General features: G+C 47.2%; 1 protein-coding gene across 8 annotated transcripts in view; it reads right to left on the minus strand.

The window, feature by feature from the left end:
- The window catches only part of COL6A3 (collagen type VI alpha 3 chain), a 91,869-nt gene that overhangs the window by 43,634 nt on the left and 31,117 nt on the right, over positions 1-17,118 (minus strand). For 4 of the 8 annotated variants that reach the window (XM_031651633.1, XM_031651632.1, XM_031651629.1 and 1 more), the window contains 6 exons: positions 13,602-14,186; positions 11,322-11,921; positions 9,457-10,029; positions 7,156-7,764; positions 4,256-4,861; positions 1,111-1,725 (listed from right to left, as the gene is read on the minus strand). In XM_031651633.1, coding sequence (XP_031507493.1) covers positions 1,111-1,725; positions 4,256-4,861; positions 7,156-7,764; positions 9,457-10,029; positions 11,322-11,921; positions 13,602-14,186 — 3,588 coding nt within the window. Of the gene's footprint in view, positions 1-1,110; positions 1,726-4,141; positions 4,862-7,155; positions 7,765-9,456; positions 10,030-11,321; positions 11,922-13,601; positions 14,187-17,118 lie in introns of those variants that run through there. The other 4 variants (XM_031651634.1, XM_031651631.1, XM_031651628.1 and 1 more) reach the window with 3 other exon arrangements.

The raw sequence follows: 17,118 nt of genomic DNA on the forward strand, positions 1-17,118 counted from the left end.
ATAAGAAGATGAATGATAAATCCTCTAAAAAAGGAAAGGAGAAAAATTATTTGATGTCACACTCTGTGAAAACTCAGTGACAGAGAACTTCAGTTATCCCGTGCAAAATGTCATTGTGACAAGAATTCAATAGGGACCTGGCTTTGACATCTGTGATCTCAAGTGTTTTAGGAAATGCCACTAGAAGCTTCCTTTGTGGTCAAGAATTTTAAGCTTCCTTTGTGGTCAAGAATTTTAAACGGTGCCTGGAAGTGAAGAGAGGTGTATTAGGGGCAAGGCAAGGAAGGACTGGGAGAAATAGATTGGAAAATAGGAAGAGATCCCATTAAACCTTGGAGGATGGTCTAAGAGTTTTTTGGGAGCTGACTGAATATCAGTGATGTCGAGGGTAATCTCTTGATTATAATCAAGCAATTAAGACTGGAGTGGAGAGGAGGAAGTATGAGAGACAGTATGAGGGATGTGAGATGTGCCATGGGCAGTCTGATGGGGAGCGGTGAGCTAGGGAAACAGGCATATGGCTCCCCCTTGAAGAACCAACCCTAATGGTTTGCTTCAGATGTCTACACGGCAATTGCCTGGAGGAGGGGCAAAGAAAAATATGGGCTGGTGGAGAGATCCACTTTGCTCTTGCAGCCCCAAAGGTGAGAACCAGGAGCACAGGGTAGAAGCTGAGGTGGACGGCTGCAAGTCTTCCAGGGAGGTACTCCCTGATGGTCCCACCAGGACAAGGAATGAGGGAACCCAGACTATGGTGGGCATCTGGCCACTGGGCATGGGCCAACTTCAAAGTCATGTTCAGTGGGGCATGCACTGGCTGATTTCAAAGATGCCATCCTATGCTGAGACCCAATGAGTTTATAATTAACTCAGTGCAACACTACAGAACCTTTCAATGGGGCTATGATTAGTCTCAGGAGTGATGGAAGATCAATAATATGCCTCCTTCTGCAATTTCAATGGAACTACTTTTCCAGTATTTAATTTCTAATATTATCTGCAGAAACAACCCAGAGAGAAGAAAATTATTTAAAAATGACTACTGAAATTTTTTAATTAAAAAAAAATGTTGATGTCACATTCTGCAGTCATGGGTCACACAGCATGTACCTGGCCGTGAAGGAGAAGGGGTGGCAACCCCGGGAGGTGCAGGAGTGGCCGCAGAGGGTCCAAATGAGTTCATGATTCTTTCTTCTATGTTGGGAAGCTCTCTGAACTCTCGCACTGTGAAGACCAGTCTGGGGTCATTGGTGATGGTCTGCAGCTCTGCTCTGTCGATATTCCGGTCTCCTACTCCTAAACTCACAATCCCCGAGGAACGGATCACCTGGGCAAACCTGGACACGTCATCTTGGGATTTTCCACCCAGGACCAGGACCAGGTGTTGGGGCACCCCATCTTCTATGCGACTCCCCGCAGACTTAACAAAGAGGTTTCTTGCCACAAATTCGAGAGCCCTGCCAGTGTTCAGTGGGGACCCCCCTCTGAGCCTCAGGCGCCGTATGGCGTCCAGCACCGGGGCCTGGGATCTGTAGGTCTTCAGGTAGAATTCTGGGAAGACATCGTTGCTGAACTGCACAACCCCAACTCTCACTTTACTGGGGCCAATGTTGAGTCTTCGAACAATCCTGCTAACAAAGTCTCGAATATGTGCAAAGCCATCTGGCCTAACGCCCTCAGAGCTGTCGATCAGAAAGACGATGTCTGCAGCATCACTCTCAACTGCTACAGATCAAAGAAGAAAAAGGGAAACGTTCAGTGTGTAAGTAACCCTCGCCTGTGTTTGGTGTGCACCTTGCACCATAATCTTAATCAACCTTAAAATTATATCCCAAGATGCATGTATTGTTTGTATCTTGGGCTTTTCGAAATTAGCTGTTAAAAATTGGACCCTTTACACCAAAGCAATTTCTGCTTCTTGAAATATTTGAAGTTATCCAAAATGTGTCTTTCTGAATTTACTCTATTTAAATTTTGGCATTGTGGTCTGGGTTACTACTGATTTCTAAAATGTAAGCAGCTTTTAGAAATCAATCCTGGGCTACCATAATCTACAGAATCATGAACTGTTGCTACCAGAAGAGACCAAGGACACTGGGGTCTACATCTTTGTTGCACAAGAAGAGAAACAGCTGAAGCCATAGGTTCTTGCCTTGTCCAAAGCTATCACTTAGCAAGCGAGATCCCTGAGGAGCCCAACACCAGCCCAGCGTGCTGCCCAGGCTCAGCCCATGGGAGCAGGGCACATATAACACAGTGCCATATCCAAGGGGTCACATTTATGCTCCCCAGGCATTTGCGTCCTCGTATTTCCTTTTTGCTCACACATCTTTAGCATCTATACAAAGTTTTTATTTTTCGCTATTATTCCTTCTATTTCCTTTTCTTTCCTTTTTTTTTTTTTTTTTTTTTTTTTTTTCTGAGACAAGGCCTCTTTCTATCCCCCAGGCTGGAGTGCAGTTGCACAATCACAGCTCACTGCAGCCTTGACCTCCCAGACTCAGGTGATCCTCCCTCCTTATCCTCCAAGTAGCTGGAACTACAGACATGCACCACCATGCCCATGCCTTTATTTTAAAAATTTCATTAAAAAATTTTTTTTTGTTATTTTTTGAGATGGGGGGTCTCACTATGTTTCCCAGGCTGGTCTTGAACTCCTGGACCCAAGTGATCCTCCTGCCTCAGCCTCCCAAAGTGCTGGAATTATAGGCATGAGCCACCGTGCCCAGCTTCCCCCACCCACCCTGACTAATTTTCTTTACATTAGTGCATTTTTTTAATATTATTTTTTTGAGACAGAGTCTCACTCTGTCGCCCAGGCTGGAGTACAGTGGTGTGATCTCGGCTCACTGCAACCTCCACCTCCCAGGTTCAAGGGATTCTTCTGCCTCAGCCTCCCAAGTAGCTGGGACTAGAGGTGTGTGCCACCATGCCCAGCTAATTTTTGTATTTCGCGTCGAGATGGGGTTTCACCATACTGGCCAGGCTGGTCTCGAACTCCTGGCCTCGTGAACAGCCCGCCTCAGCCTCCCAAAGTGCTGGGATTACAGCCATGAGCCACCACACCCAGCCTAGTGCCTTTTCAACAATAAAATTAATCAAAAGATCCTGAGAAAGATGAGCCACATTTTCCTGTTAGTTAGAATTTTAGGTACTCCTCAGATGCCATTTTATTACACTTCTATGTTGCCACTCCACGCATTCCAACCTGCCCTTTGCCTCATACACAATTGGTCTATTTACAGTGTAAATGCAGCACAGTGGAAGCTGAGCAGCTCCTGTGATGGAGCTGTTTATTCTAAGAAAGAGAGAATCAGCCCCGCATTGGGGAGCTGGTCCAGCACACACGGCCTTGGGGTTCTTCTGTAGAGCACACATGATCTCACAGAACCCCCACAACAGACAAGTCCACTGTGTGATCATGACGGGGCAAGATGAAAAAGAGAACACATTGTAACCCTATCTGAACACAGACAAAAAGAAAAACATGGTGCAAACCACAAAAAGGACAAAAACACCCCCTATCCTGGTTAATAAGAGTGACTGCTCTTCTCAATCTATACCAGGGCCATCCTGCTTCTAGATAAGACTTAAGATACAGCTACATAATCACCTCCGCATCTTGACAACATCCAATCCAGGCCAAAGTTCCATTTCTTTAAGCCTTCCACAAAATGACCTGCCACCAGCTCAAGTCCCCCCAGTCCTTCCCGCCACCCTCCTATGGAGATGTCCCATGCTTCGCCACAGTATGCATTCTCCCTGGATTCCGTGAGCGATAGACCCAACCTGCTCAATCACAGGTGGGGGCTGGCTGGTGGGCATGAAGAACATAACGGTGCCGGGCGCAGTGGCTCACGCCTGTAATCCCAACACTTTGGGAGGCCACAGCAGGTGGATCACTTGAGCTCAGGGACTCGAGACCAGCCTGGCCAACATGGCAAAATCCCGTCTCCACAAAAAATACAAAACTTAGCCCGGCGTGGTGGTATGCACCTGTAGTCCTAGCTACTCAGGAGGTTGAAGTGGGAGGTTGACTTGAGCCCAGAAGGCAGAGGTTGCAATGAGTTATGATCATGCCACTGCACTCCAGCCTGGGCAACAGAGCCAGACCCTGTCACAAAGTAAAAAACCATAAAGGTAAGGGCACACAACCTTTATTTTAATTTAATTTATTTTGAGTACCATGGCCTCTGAGCCTGTTATTTTCATATGGAAAATACTCCAAGGGGAACTTCCGACACCTGCATCTCACCTGGAGGCGGATAGCGAGTGCTGGCTAGGAGCTGCTGGATCTGCTCCGAGGTCAGGGTCGTGATGGGCGTCAGCAGTTTCTGCTCCAAGCTGGGCAGCTCCCTGAAGGTGTTCACCGAGAACACATATTCGGGGCTCAGTGAGATCTTCACCAGCTCCTCCTGGTCTGCGTTTCTGGCGATCGTCAAAGGGGCCACGCCAAACTGCTTGAGTTCCACCGCCGGGTCATCCACCTCATCGTCGGACTTTCCGGACGAGATGAGGACCAGGAACTGCGGGACGCCCTCTTCGATGCGGCTCCCCAGGGGCCTCTTGAAAATGTTCCTGGACACATACTCCAGGGCACTGCCCACGTTGATCTGCCGCCCTCCCTTGGGCCTCAACCGCTGCACCGCGTTCTGCACTTCGTCCTTGCTGGAATGGGCGTTCAGCAGGAACTCCACCTTGGGGTCATCACTGAACTGGATGACGGCCACCCGGGTGGTGTCAAAGCCCACATCCAGGTAGTCAACCAGCCTCTCTATGAGGGTGCGGATGTGCTGGAACTCAGGCCCGGCACTTTGGGAACCATCGATGAGAAAGACCACGTCCCTCTTGCCGCCAACACCTGCGAAACAAATGTGAGCATGGCTTCACCTTCATCATCACCAAATTCTTTTTTTTGTTTGTTTGTTTTTTTTTTTTTTTTTTTTTTTTTTGAGATGGAGTCTCACGCTGTGTCACCCAGGCTGGAGTGCAGTGGCGCGATCCCAGCTCACTCGGAGGCTGAGGCTCCCAGGAGAATGGCGTGAACCTGCCTCAGCCTCCGAGTAGCTGGGACTACAGGCGCCCGCCACCACGCCCGGCTAGTTTTTTGTATTTTTAGTAGAGACGGGGTTTCACCATGTTAGCCAGGATGGTCTCGATCTCCTGACCTCGTGATCCACCCGCCTCGGCCTCCCAAAGTGCTGGGATTACAGGCTTGAGCCACCGCGCCCGGCCACCAAATTCTTAGCGTTCATGAACCACTGCCCAGTTTGTCATGGAGTCACAGGCAGGGCATCCTAACACCAATCACCACTGTTAAAAGTCCAAGAAGTGGGAGTCCTGGGTGTCTCAGTGTTTCCATGTCAGAGAGAAGGGGAGCAAAGGATGAAAAACCCGAGGGAGGCAGAAACCGGAAGAGCTGCATCAGGACTAGTGAGGATGGTGCTTTGGAAGGAGGGGACCTGCACTGCAGCAGGTGCTGCTCGGGGACCTGAGGGTCGGTCACTGGGCTTCACTGGAGGCAGGGACCTTATCAGATGGAGTGACCTCAACTGGAGCACTTGGGGGAGGAGCAAGGATGAATGACAAAGGAGGGTGGGCTCAGAGAGGCTGAGAGGAAAGGAACTTTAGAGTATAGATAAGTCTTTAGAAGGAGACAGGTGCTGCTGACAGGGGAAGTAGAACATCAGAGAGGGTGTTTATGAGAAAAGAAGCAATGCATTTTATCATGGATGGAACCATCCAGTACAGTGGAGAAAGGGTGGCACAAGAGCAAGAAAGGGAACTGCAGATGGTGCCACTGAGCAGGTGAGAGGAAAGGGAGCAGAGGAAGCGGAGACAGGCCACCCACGGAACCGTGGGACGACGTGGCCGGGGACAGCTCTCTTCAGGTTTACTTGCATTTTCTTGGAGAAATGGGGCTCGAGATTACCAGCTGAGAGCCAGCTGGGTCAGGAGAGGTGTGAGAAAAGCCTCCAAATGGGAGAAGGGGGAAAGAGGGAGGCCATTCTGGAGCACAGGAGAGTGAGTGGGCGAAGAGCCACAGATACATTTTGGAAATGTTGCATTTCCTGTCTTGTGTTGGAGACACACAAAGCACATTAATTAGGGAGAAAGAACATCTCTTTCACTTTGTTTATCCCCCTGTTGCCCAAATTTATCTGATCACAAATGCTTAGGAACATCCCACAGAAACCTGGTGGGCCACACTGCTCTCTGCCCCGGACACCAGCGAGGAGAAACCAAGTCCCTCTCAGTTGCACCCAAATAGTCCTCCTTACCACCCTCATCACCCACTGTATCCTGCGGTGATTTCCTTTCACTTGCTTTTACTCTTTCCTCCGCTCTTCCCACCTTTCCTTCTTTTCTCTCCTCTTGGAAGGGCAGGCGAGTGAGTGGGTACAAAGGAGCAAGGCCGCATCTGCCTCCTTCGCCACTGTGAGCACCCCCCCACCTGAGTACCCCGGGAGAGTGGCCCTTGGAGGGCATTCATCGAGAGGTGGATATATCTTCCCTCATTCCTTCTCAGCACCAGGGCTCCCACCATTTTTTAGTTTATTGTACCAGGCCTACAAAGAGGGAACGGGAAGAAGGAAATAGAACAAACTATGGTCATAAGAGCCGGGTGGTCTTCCTGCCAGTTAAGACACTTACTTCTCAGCACCAAGCAAAGTCAAAATCGTCTTCACACCTTAGCTCCGGAGATACCAATATTTCAGAGTCTATGTCCCAGCTTGCAGAGTGTCTCTAGTCAGACTCCCTCCTGCCTCACAGAAGGCTGCTACCAAACCTACCAGGGGAACTCAGGACTGATATGGAACAGGCATTATCAGTTAGACGGCCCCTCCCTTCGGATATCCAGACAGAAGCCTTCATGCAAAGTTAGGGAGTCTGAACTCCAAGCTGCATATATGTCCCTTTTGGAGAATTTAATTTGCCCTAAAACATGAATCTTAGCATCTCCCACCTTGAACCTCTGCCATTTCTGCCCATCGAGGCCAAAAAGGGCATGCGGGTTCCTAAATTTTCCTGTAATTTTAGTTTTCACTTCATACGGCAGGAAAAGCAAAATTGAAAACACCTTGTGGCCCACAGTCCAGACAAGTAGCCCCAGACAGTGACACAGAGTGAGGACGCAAAGAATTCCCTGCGTACCTGGGCGCGGCAGAGGCTGCAACACCGGCTGCAGCCTGCTCAGCTCCTCGCGGGTGAGCTGCGTCACCCTGTCGGAGATGACCTGTTGGACGGTCCCCAGCTGGCGAAAGGTGGGAATGGCCACGGCAAAGTCCGGGATGAAGGAGATGGTCTGCATCTCTGTGATGTCAGCGTTCCCAATGCCAATGCCGATGGGCACAGCCCCGCCCCTCTTCAGGACCACGGAGGGGTTCCGCACATCATCCCCAGACCTTTCGGCTGTGAGGACGATCAGCAGCTGGGGCACGCCTTCTGTTATCCTGCTTCCCGCAGAGCTGACCAGGATGTTCCTCAGGACAAACTCCAGGGCAGCCCCGGTGTTGGGGATCGGCCCTCCCAGCAGGGTCAGCTGGCGGACGGCGTTGACAACGTCCTGCTGGTTCATATATGAATTCAGGTAGAACTCGGGCCTGGTCCGGTCGCTGTACTGCACCACGGCCACGCGGACCCGGTCCTGGCCCACGTCCAGGCTCTCCACCACTCTCTGGACGAACTCTTTCAACAGAGGGAAGCCGCTCCTGACGCCCTCAGAGCCGTCAAGCAGAAACACCACATCCTTTTCGCCTGAAACTGGGAGGAGGACAGCCTGGTAACTCACACAGGCTTCGTATCAGCAAGGTGGTAACAACTTCATATCAGCGAGGTGGGCTGTACAACAGCACCCCAAGGATGTCCAAGTCTAAATCTCTGAACTTGAAAAAAGGACTTTGCAGATGTGCTTCAGTTAAGGATTTGGGGATGGGGGAATGACCCTGGAATTAGCCAGGTGGGCCCAATGGAATCAATCACAAGTGTCCTTATAAGACGGGGTAAGAGGCTCAGAGTCAGAGAGAAGATGTAAGGATGGAAACAGAGCTCAGAGAGGAGAGAAGGTGCCAAACTGCTGGCACTGAGGATAGAGGATGGGGCCAGGAGGCAAGGAATGCAGGCAGCCCCTGGAGGCTGGAAAAGGTGAGCAGATGGAGAATCCCTTAGAACCTGCAGAAAGAACACAGCCTGTTGACACCTTGTTTTTAGCTTAGCAACACTGGTTTCCAATTTCCAACCTTCAAAACTGTCAGATAATAAGTTTTTTTGGGGGGGTATTGGGGGCGCATGTGAACAGAGTTCTGCTCTTGTCACCAAGGCTGGAGTGCAGTGGTGCAATCTCAGCTCACTGCAACCTCTGCCTTCTGGGTTCAAGTGATTCTCCTGCCTCAGCCTCCAGAGTAGCTGGGATTATAGGCATCTGCCACCACACCCAGCTAATTTTTGTATTTTTGGTAGAGATGGGGTTTCACCATGTTGGTCAGGCTGGTCTCCAACCCCTGACCTCAGGTAAGGGCCCTCCTCAGCCTCCCAGAGTGCTGGGATTACAGGTGTGAGCCACCGCGCCCAGCCTGTTTTGTTTTTAGCCACTAAATTTGTGTTACTTTGTTATAACAGCAATGGAAAACTAATACACCAATATAGGGACCCCTTTTATTTTTGAACTTTTCAGTGCTTGAAGAGTATTGTTAGCTTTCAAAGGTGTATTCAAGAAAAAACTTGGGATGGGAGGAGAGATATGGGATGGCAGCACCTGCACAGCCACTAGCATTTTATCGATGGGAGGTTTCAAGTGAGTTGCTCTAAGTCACAAGTGGGTTAATGGGAGGAAATGGAACCCAGATGTCAGAGTTACCATCCCAAGCCAATGGCCAATGGGCCCAGTAGTCGAAGGAGAGGCTCTGGAGTCTCCGCTTTTCATCAAAAGGTGTATAGGGGAAGTTAGTCTCTTCACTGCATTTTCATCACCGAATGAAAGTGGTTAAATGAAAAGTCATGGCCGTGTGAATTAGCAGTTGGGGGGTTTTAATGCAGAGTTTATGATGGAAATTTATCTGCCTCTTCTAATCCTTTAATTTTTAATGAATGTAATGAAGGACTGATAACAATATAACCATATGATATGGCTTTTATTATGCGTACAGTAAAAACTGTTTTTAAAAAAGGATTTTAACCACTGATATCTAAATCTTTGTAACATGTCTTACTATGAAATAATCTAATGCCCTTAAAAATACTCACCCTGATTCTCCTGCGAGAGCAGCTAGAGAATCAAAGTAAGGAAAGAAATCTCATATTCTATTGTTCCTGCTGAAACCAGCAGGCGATTAATTTTCCACCTTTCCTGTAAACTCAAGGAGGGCTTCTATCTGAGGACCAGTGGCCAGCAGCCTACCCTCAACTCATGCATTAGAGAACCGAGTGGCAGAAGCAACTAGCATTTCTCTACCGTACCTGGTGCTGGCGCTCCATTGTGCACTGATTTTAAGAGATTCACGATCTGTGGTTGAAGATCTCCAATCTTGGGAAGCGACTCCGCAGCCAGGATAAACGCTGGAGACAGCACGATCTGCTCTAACTCAGCAGGGTCCGCATTCTTGGCTTGGAAGATGAAAGGCACGACCCCACTCTGCTTCAGGTTACTTGCTGGCCCGTCCACACGGTCAGATGACCTTCCTGCGACCAGCAGCACCAGGAACTGAAGCACTCCATCCTCAATCCGGCTGCCAGCAGACTTCACAAAAATGTACCTCTGTGCGTAGTCCAGGGCGTAGCCCAGGTTGAGGGCTTTGCCCGTCTTGATCTTCATTCTCTTCACGAGATTCAGGATCTCAGGCTTACTCTGGTGCTCATCAAAACGGGACTCCACCTTGACATCATCGCTGTACTGAGCCACCGCAATTCGGGTCCCTTCTGGCTTCACATCGAGCTCATCGATAATCTTGTAGAGAAAGTCACGGACAACAGGGAACTGGCCCACAAGATTAGCTGAGCCGTCAAAGAGGAACAGAATGTCTCGCTTGCTCTCTGCAATGAAGGTAGGTTAGGATACAGTGAGGGACAAGAGCACAACAGGCACCAAAGTGACTTCAGCCCAGCACCATTTGACAATGGGAGTTAGCATAACTCATCTGATGACCACTGTGTCAGCAAGAGAAGAGAAAACCCAAATTCATACCACTTGTCTTGAAAGTGTCCTATTTCAAAGCAGTGCATATTTGCAAAACTAGTGACTAGATCAGCCTATCCCATCTAGCATCGTGCTTCTTCAAGAAACCAAGCCAGGGAAAAGCTCCACCGGGTTCTGTTCTTACATCAGCTGGCAATCACTCCAGGAAAACAGATAGCGTTTTCAAACTGTTACAAATAAAAGTATTGAAAACATGGCACTTAATATACTTTTGCTTAAAAAATTGATCTCAATCTCTAGGGAAAAAAAAGGGGGGGTTGATATGAGTCAACCACTCTAAGATAACTGGGTTGCCATGAATCTGCTGTAATTGAATGATCAGATCATTAAATTTGAGGTTACGAGCCAAGACCCACAATAGTGCCCATTATTGCTGTGTGGGTCAGGCTCTTTGTCAGTGTTTCCCAATCTGTTGTAATAAGACAATAGGAAACACAGATGACAGGCCCTATGGTGCCACAACGTGTAATGTAAATATCATTCTCAGTTCAAACAACTCTTAGAACTGTTTTGATTAGGTTTCAACGGGTTTAGTCTTGCCACTCATCTGTGTGATGTCAGCAGACTGGTAGATCTAATACAGCTATATCTTACCACCATAATAATTTGCAATAATAATAATAAGTTAGGCTTCCCCTAGAAACCATTTTACCATTGCATGAAGATGCACTGTTTGTTTGTTTTATAACAAATAATTTTCTAGTACAGCGGATGTTGAACATTTAAAAATCATGTAAAAATAACAATTTCAATGTTTAAATAATCCCAAGGCATACTCATGTAAGAAAAATGTCCCTCTCTGTCTCTCTCTACCCCATGACCCCCAACTCTGGATTCGAACTCCAGAATCTTCACAGTCATTAGAGGAAAAAAATCCTTCTGAATCAAGGGTGAGGCAAAATGGACAGAATGTAAGCTGGATGTTCTAGACTTTCCTTCGTGAACACCCTTTAGACAGAGTCCAACCTTGCTGGTAAAGTGTCTCAAGTCCCCATTCAAACTATTTCAATGGAAGGGAGACAATTGTCTTTCTACAGTCCACAATGCTCTTGAGTTCAGACTGGCCAACTACCCACCAGGGTGGTGCCTGAGGAAGAAGAGGGAGTTCCCGGCAACAGGGGAGGTTTACCTGGCTGGGCGAGTGGTACTTCCTCCACACCTCCACTAACATATGTGGTTAGGGGCTGAATCAGCTGCTGAGGCAAAGCTGGCAGGGAGCTGAAATCATCCATGAGATACACCAGGCTTGGGTTAAAAGCAATCTGCTCAAGCTCTGCCTTATTCGCCTGGTTAGCTCCCACACAAAAGGTCAGGATGCCCGCGCGTGTCAAGGCGTTGGCAGCTTGCAAATAGGAGTCCTCAGACTGCCCAGCTGTGAGCAGAAGCAGGAGCTGCGGCACGTGTTCACGGATCCTGCTGCCGCCAGCTTCCGTGAAGTGGTTGGCCTGGACGTAGCTTAGGGCTGAGCCTGTGTTCAGACCAGAACCTCCCTGGAGCTGCAGCTGCCTCAGGTGACCAAGGATATCTGACTTGGTCTGGTATGTGTTTAAAGAGAACTCCGTTACAGGAGTGTCACTAAATTGCACTAAACCAACACGAATATTGTCATTTCCAACATCAAGGCTGTTAACTAGGTTCATTACAAAGTCGCGCACATAAGGGAAATTGGTTTTTCCAACGTTGGCTGATCCATCCAAAAGGAAGATGATATCCCTTTTGTTTGCGTGAACTGCAGTGAAGCACAGAAAACAAAGTGAGACATAGACAACCACGGAGAGTTTTATCATGTGTGCCTACAACACGTGCACACATGCCAACATTTAGAACACAGAGAGAGTCAGTGTGGCAAAGCATGCCTGTCTTATAAAATATGGCAGATGGCTGCATATTTTCCTCTGGTGGTGGCTGGTGTTTGTGAGACATATTGGTAGCCGAGTTTACAAAACCAAATTGGCTCAAAGAGAGCTGCAACATCAAAGTCAGAATGTTTACAAACAACAAAAATGATCAGAATCCTTGAAACAAAACACTCCTTCCCTAAAAATGAATTCTATGAAGGTGCTGCATCATTCCACATCACTCATCCCAGACAGGTTTAAGTGTGCCTGGCTAGGTCCTCTGGGGCTCACCTCTATCCACTAACAGAGGGTCTTCCATCCATAGCTCAGAAGCAGTTAGCCCTCACTAACCTGGAAACATGAGTTCCTTAAGGCTAAAAAAAAAAGAAACAAAAGTAGTCTGGTCTCATATGGAAGTCTTCTTCAGACTTCCCTGTTTGTCATTCTCTACTGGGACTCTTCTATTAGGAAGTCACAGCCTTGCCAGGTAATCATCCAACAAGGGAATTCCCCCAAAGTGAGATGATGGGACCATAAATACACAGTAAAATAGAAAGAGACAATTTGCTAGGCTTGGCCAAAGTTATACACATCAAGAATAAAAAGTATAATTCTCAAAATAGCGTATTTGACCCAACACATTTAGCATGTGCCTTTAAAATTTTATTTTTTTATTTCTTCCCTGATGCCCTACTGTAATTTAGACCTCACAACTAATTGTATCCTAGGTTAAGTTGAACTTTGGCTATGAAAGTGTTGATTAAAAGTTTTAAGAAAATTTTTGGAAGAGAGAAAGAGATGGATTTAGAAGACCAGGGAATGTGAAGAGAAAGCATGTATCCAGGCAGCATGGGTCATGCATCAGCCAATCCTCTAGTCATCGAGTCTGCAAGAAGGGAAAGCGTCATTCTGTGATACTCATCTTCTCTTCATTAAGGATGGTGAATTGTATTTCTTCAACTCATTAGCTCATATATCTGTATAATATCTTTAAAAATAACTCTCCACTAACAATCATATTAAATGAGGGATTTGAAGAACCACTAGGTTTGAACTCCACACTTATCCATTCAATATGCTTTCCCATTGAGGGTAATCCCTTAATGAGAGAGAAGAGAGGGATTAAAAACTGAGGACACTGTGCCCTAAACAGCTCAGACTGAGGCTGTTTAGAAGTAGATGGTCAACTCAGGAAAGGAAAGCTACATCCTGGTGGTGGGGAGGAGACTGGACAGAAATCACCAGTAGAAACAGAAGAACACAGGGATCTGACAAGCAGTAAGAACTGAGATGTGACCTCCTCGGCCAGCAGCTTCAAAGACAGGTGGCCCCATGGTCCTACAGTTTAAATCACATGGTTCTTATCAAATGAAATTTTATTGTATGACGTTTCAAACCATACAATCCTCAATCCAGTGCAAAAGGGAACCTGAAATAAATCGTGTTTGTTGCTGCTGTTTTCATCACTTGTGGTCTCTTAGCTAAACACAAACACACTTCATTTCGTTTTGTTCTCAAAAGTCCTGCCTGGAGACCACCCCATTGTGTGTCTGAAGCCATCCCCACCATACCTTCAGGGGTTCCAGTGAGGGTCCTGAGAGGTGCCAGCAAGCCAGGCAGCATGCCTTGCAATGGGGCGGCACGGAACTCGGCTGGGATGAACACCAGGGAGGAGTCGAAAGCAATCTCTTCCAGCTCAGCCTGATCGGCGCCCTTGTTCCCGATGGCAAAGGCCATTATGCTGCTTCTCTTCAGTTCCTGGGCGGGCTGGCTGATTTCATCTAGGGACTTACCACCTGTGATCAGCACCAAAAGCTTAGGAATCCCCTCGGCAGCCCGGTAGCCGGCTGAACTCGTGAACAGGTTGTTCCGAACAAAGTCTAGAGCGGAGCCCGTGTACAGGGCCGAGCCGTCCAGGGGCTTCATTTTCCGCACAGCGGTTATGACTTCCCTTTTTGTGGGATGGGTATTGAAATAAAATTCGGGCCTCACAGTGTCTGCGTACTGGGCCACTGCCACCTGGATAAGATCCTGTCCGATTTCCAGCCTCTGGATGACTTTAGCAACGAAGTCTCGGATGGCATTGAAGTTGGCCAGTCCCAGTGCAGATGTGCCATCCACCAGGAAGACTATGTCTCTCTTGTTGACTTCAATGACTGTAGGTGGCAACATTATAAGGCAATTAGAATGGCCTTACCAAGCACAATCAACAATGACTTTCTACAAAGCTAACTCCATTTAAAGGACACCCCCATTTACTGTGGCCAGTGTGACCACAGGGCCGCCCCAAAGGGAATTTGTCCTAACGAACACATAAGTTACAGTTGCCTCCCCACCTGCTGGCTCCCCTTCCACCCTGCCCAGTCAGTACTTTTTACAAAATAGTTGCACAAAACAAATTTAGTTTTAGTAGCCACCTGTTTTGTATGCTGTCACTGAAAATGCAGTAAGTTCTTTTCTGCCACAAATACACAACTTGGCCAGAGTGAAGCCATTGCTTGAATAATTAAAGAAACCACTGATGTCTGCTCAGAGAACCCTTTGCCTCACAGTCTTGATTTCAAAATGCTCATTGTCAAGTGCACAAGCTGAAAGAGCACATCCCTGTTCTTCTCAGTTCTACATTCCATGTCTTCATTTGACAGGTAAAAGAATTACTTAACATAAAACTTATAAAAAGGAAATTAGCATCAAAGTCAGCAAGTGCTGCAAACATTTTTCACTTAAGAGATCTGTGCTTTGAGCAGGCACAGTGGCTCACGCCTGTAATCCCAGCACTTTGGGAAGCCGAGGCAGGTGGATCACCTGAGTTCAGGGGTTCAAGACCAGCCTGGCCAACAAGGGGAAACCCCATCTCTACTAAAAATACAAAAATGAGCTGAGCGTGTGGGTGGACACCTGTAATCCCAGCTACTTGGGAGGATGAGGCACGAGAATCGCCTGAACCTGGGAGAAGGAGGTTCCAGTAAACCGGGATTGCACCACTGCACTCCAGCCTGGGTGACAGAGCGAGACTTTGTCTCAAGAAAAAAAAAAAAAAAAAAAGACCTGTTTTTAAAGGTCCTAAGTAATATATTATGACAATGATAACTTAAAGGCAAACCATAAAACAAAAACATCTCAGTAAGACACTGTCTGACAGTGACTGTGAACTGCCGTATCCACGTGTAGGCACCCCACCCATATTGCAAGAACCATGAACTCTATTAGACCACAACACCTAACCCAGAAACCTGACAGAGCTTCCAAGAAGTAGAGGAACATAAATGATTAAACCTGAGATAGACTGTTTGCAAAAGAGTCCTCCGTTACTATATACCATCAGATAGATTGCATGGCAAATTGATTTTGTAAAAGCAGACAAAGGAAACAAAGTTTGGGATGAAGGTAAGGAAGAACTTTCTAAGAATCAGAGCTACCTTCTAGAACTTATTTTTATTTTTATTTTTATTTTTATTTTAGGACAGAGTCTCACTCTGTCACCCAGGCGGGAGTGCAGTGGCACGATCTCAGCTCACTGCAACCTCCGCTTCCTGGGTTCAAGCGATTCTCCCATCTCAGCCTCCTGAGTAGCTGGGATCACAGGCACGCACCACCATGCCCAGCTAATTTTTGTTTGGTTTGGTTTGGTTTGGTTTGGTAGAAATGGACTTTCACCATGCTGGTCAGGCTGGTCTCAAACTCCTGACCTTGAGTGATCCACCCGCCTCGGCCTCCCAAAGTGCTGGGATTACAAGCGTGAGCCACCACATCAAGCCTAGAACACATTTTTGAAATACAGTTCATTTCTAGTTGTTTGGACCAGAGGCTGGGAGCATGATACCTGGGATGAGAATCGCTGATACATGCCTTAAGAAATCGTTTTAGGACAACAGTGCCTCATCTGGGTGCTCACCTGCAGCATCAAGACGAGGTATATGTTCTAAGAGAAGGGTAACATGTTATGCACCAACGCCCTTAATACCATAACTCAGTTGCCTACTGGTGTTAACAATGTGTGCAGAATATCATTGAACCTTTCCTCGATATTTCATGGTCATTGTTATGAACATTGATTCTGGGCTTTCCTTCCTTCATTTAATTTAGAATATGCTGTCTCTCTGGGCTACCCCTTTGATTTTGACTTAAAATATCTCTGCAGATAAAACTAATGTTTAGATGTCTAGAAGACTTCTTATACCTTTGTACCATTAGAGAGAATATACATATGTATATATATAGATATATACACACACATATATGGAGACACATATAAATTCCATATACACTATACCATGAATCTACCACTCATGTATTTACTATGTGTATCACACATGACAGAAAAATAGACAAATACTCATATAACAATGACCTGAGAAGCTTCTTGCTCCTATACCAACTGGCCCAGATGGTTATATTATTCTTTATAAGTACCAGCAGTGGCACAACTCTTGGGGTGGGAGAAGATAAATATCATACCCTCCCCTCCCAGGCTTTCCCTCCCAACTCCATGTCTTCCCTCCCCCCCCCGTTTTTCCTCCCCCCCACGTTTTCCCTCCCCTCCCACGTTTTCCCTCCCCCACGTTTTCCCTCCCCCCAACGTTTTCCCTCCCCTCCCACGTTTTCCCTCTCCCCCCACATTTTCTCTCCCCACCCCCACGTTTTCCCTCCTCCTACCGCTGCATCACTAAAACTTCTCCCGACGAGCCAGTGGGAAGGACTACCTTCCAGATCTGATGAAACAACTGGCCTAGTCTCCTTGCACCCAACATGGATTCAGCTCTGGGAACCCTGAAATGCACCTCTTGTTCCCAGAGGCTCTGTCGCAGAGTCCCCTTTGACTAGGTAAGAGGTCATTTACGTTTTATTTTTATTCAAGTCGTGGGAGCTCATAACAGATGATATACCTAAAACCATGCTTAGCCAAATACAATAAACACTGAAAAATATTGAGTAACTGGAAGAACAACTGAATTCCTGTGTTTGCTTCGTGACTCTGACGCAAGTCACCTAGCCTTTACAGAATCATTTCATTTCTCTGGGGGCTGCACCATGAATCTCCTCCGACCTGATGATAAAAACCTTGGGATTCTCACAGCTGACCCTTCC

Source organism: Papio anubis, chromosome 10 (assembly GCF_008728515.1).
Source record: "Papio anubis isolate 15944 chromosome 10, Panubis1.0, whole genome shotgun sequence".
In the NCBI taxonomy this organism is placed as follows: domain Eukaryota; kingdom Metazoa; phylum Chordata; class Mammalia; order Primates; family Cercopithecidae; genus Papio; species Papio anubis.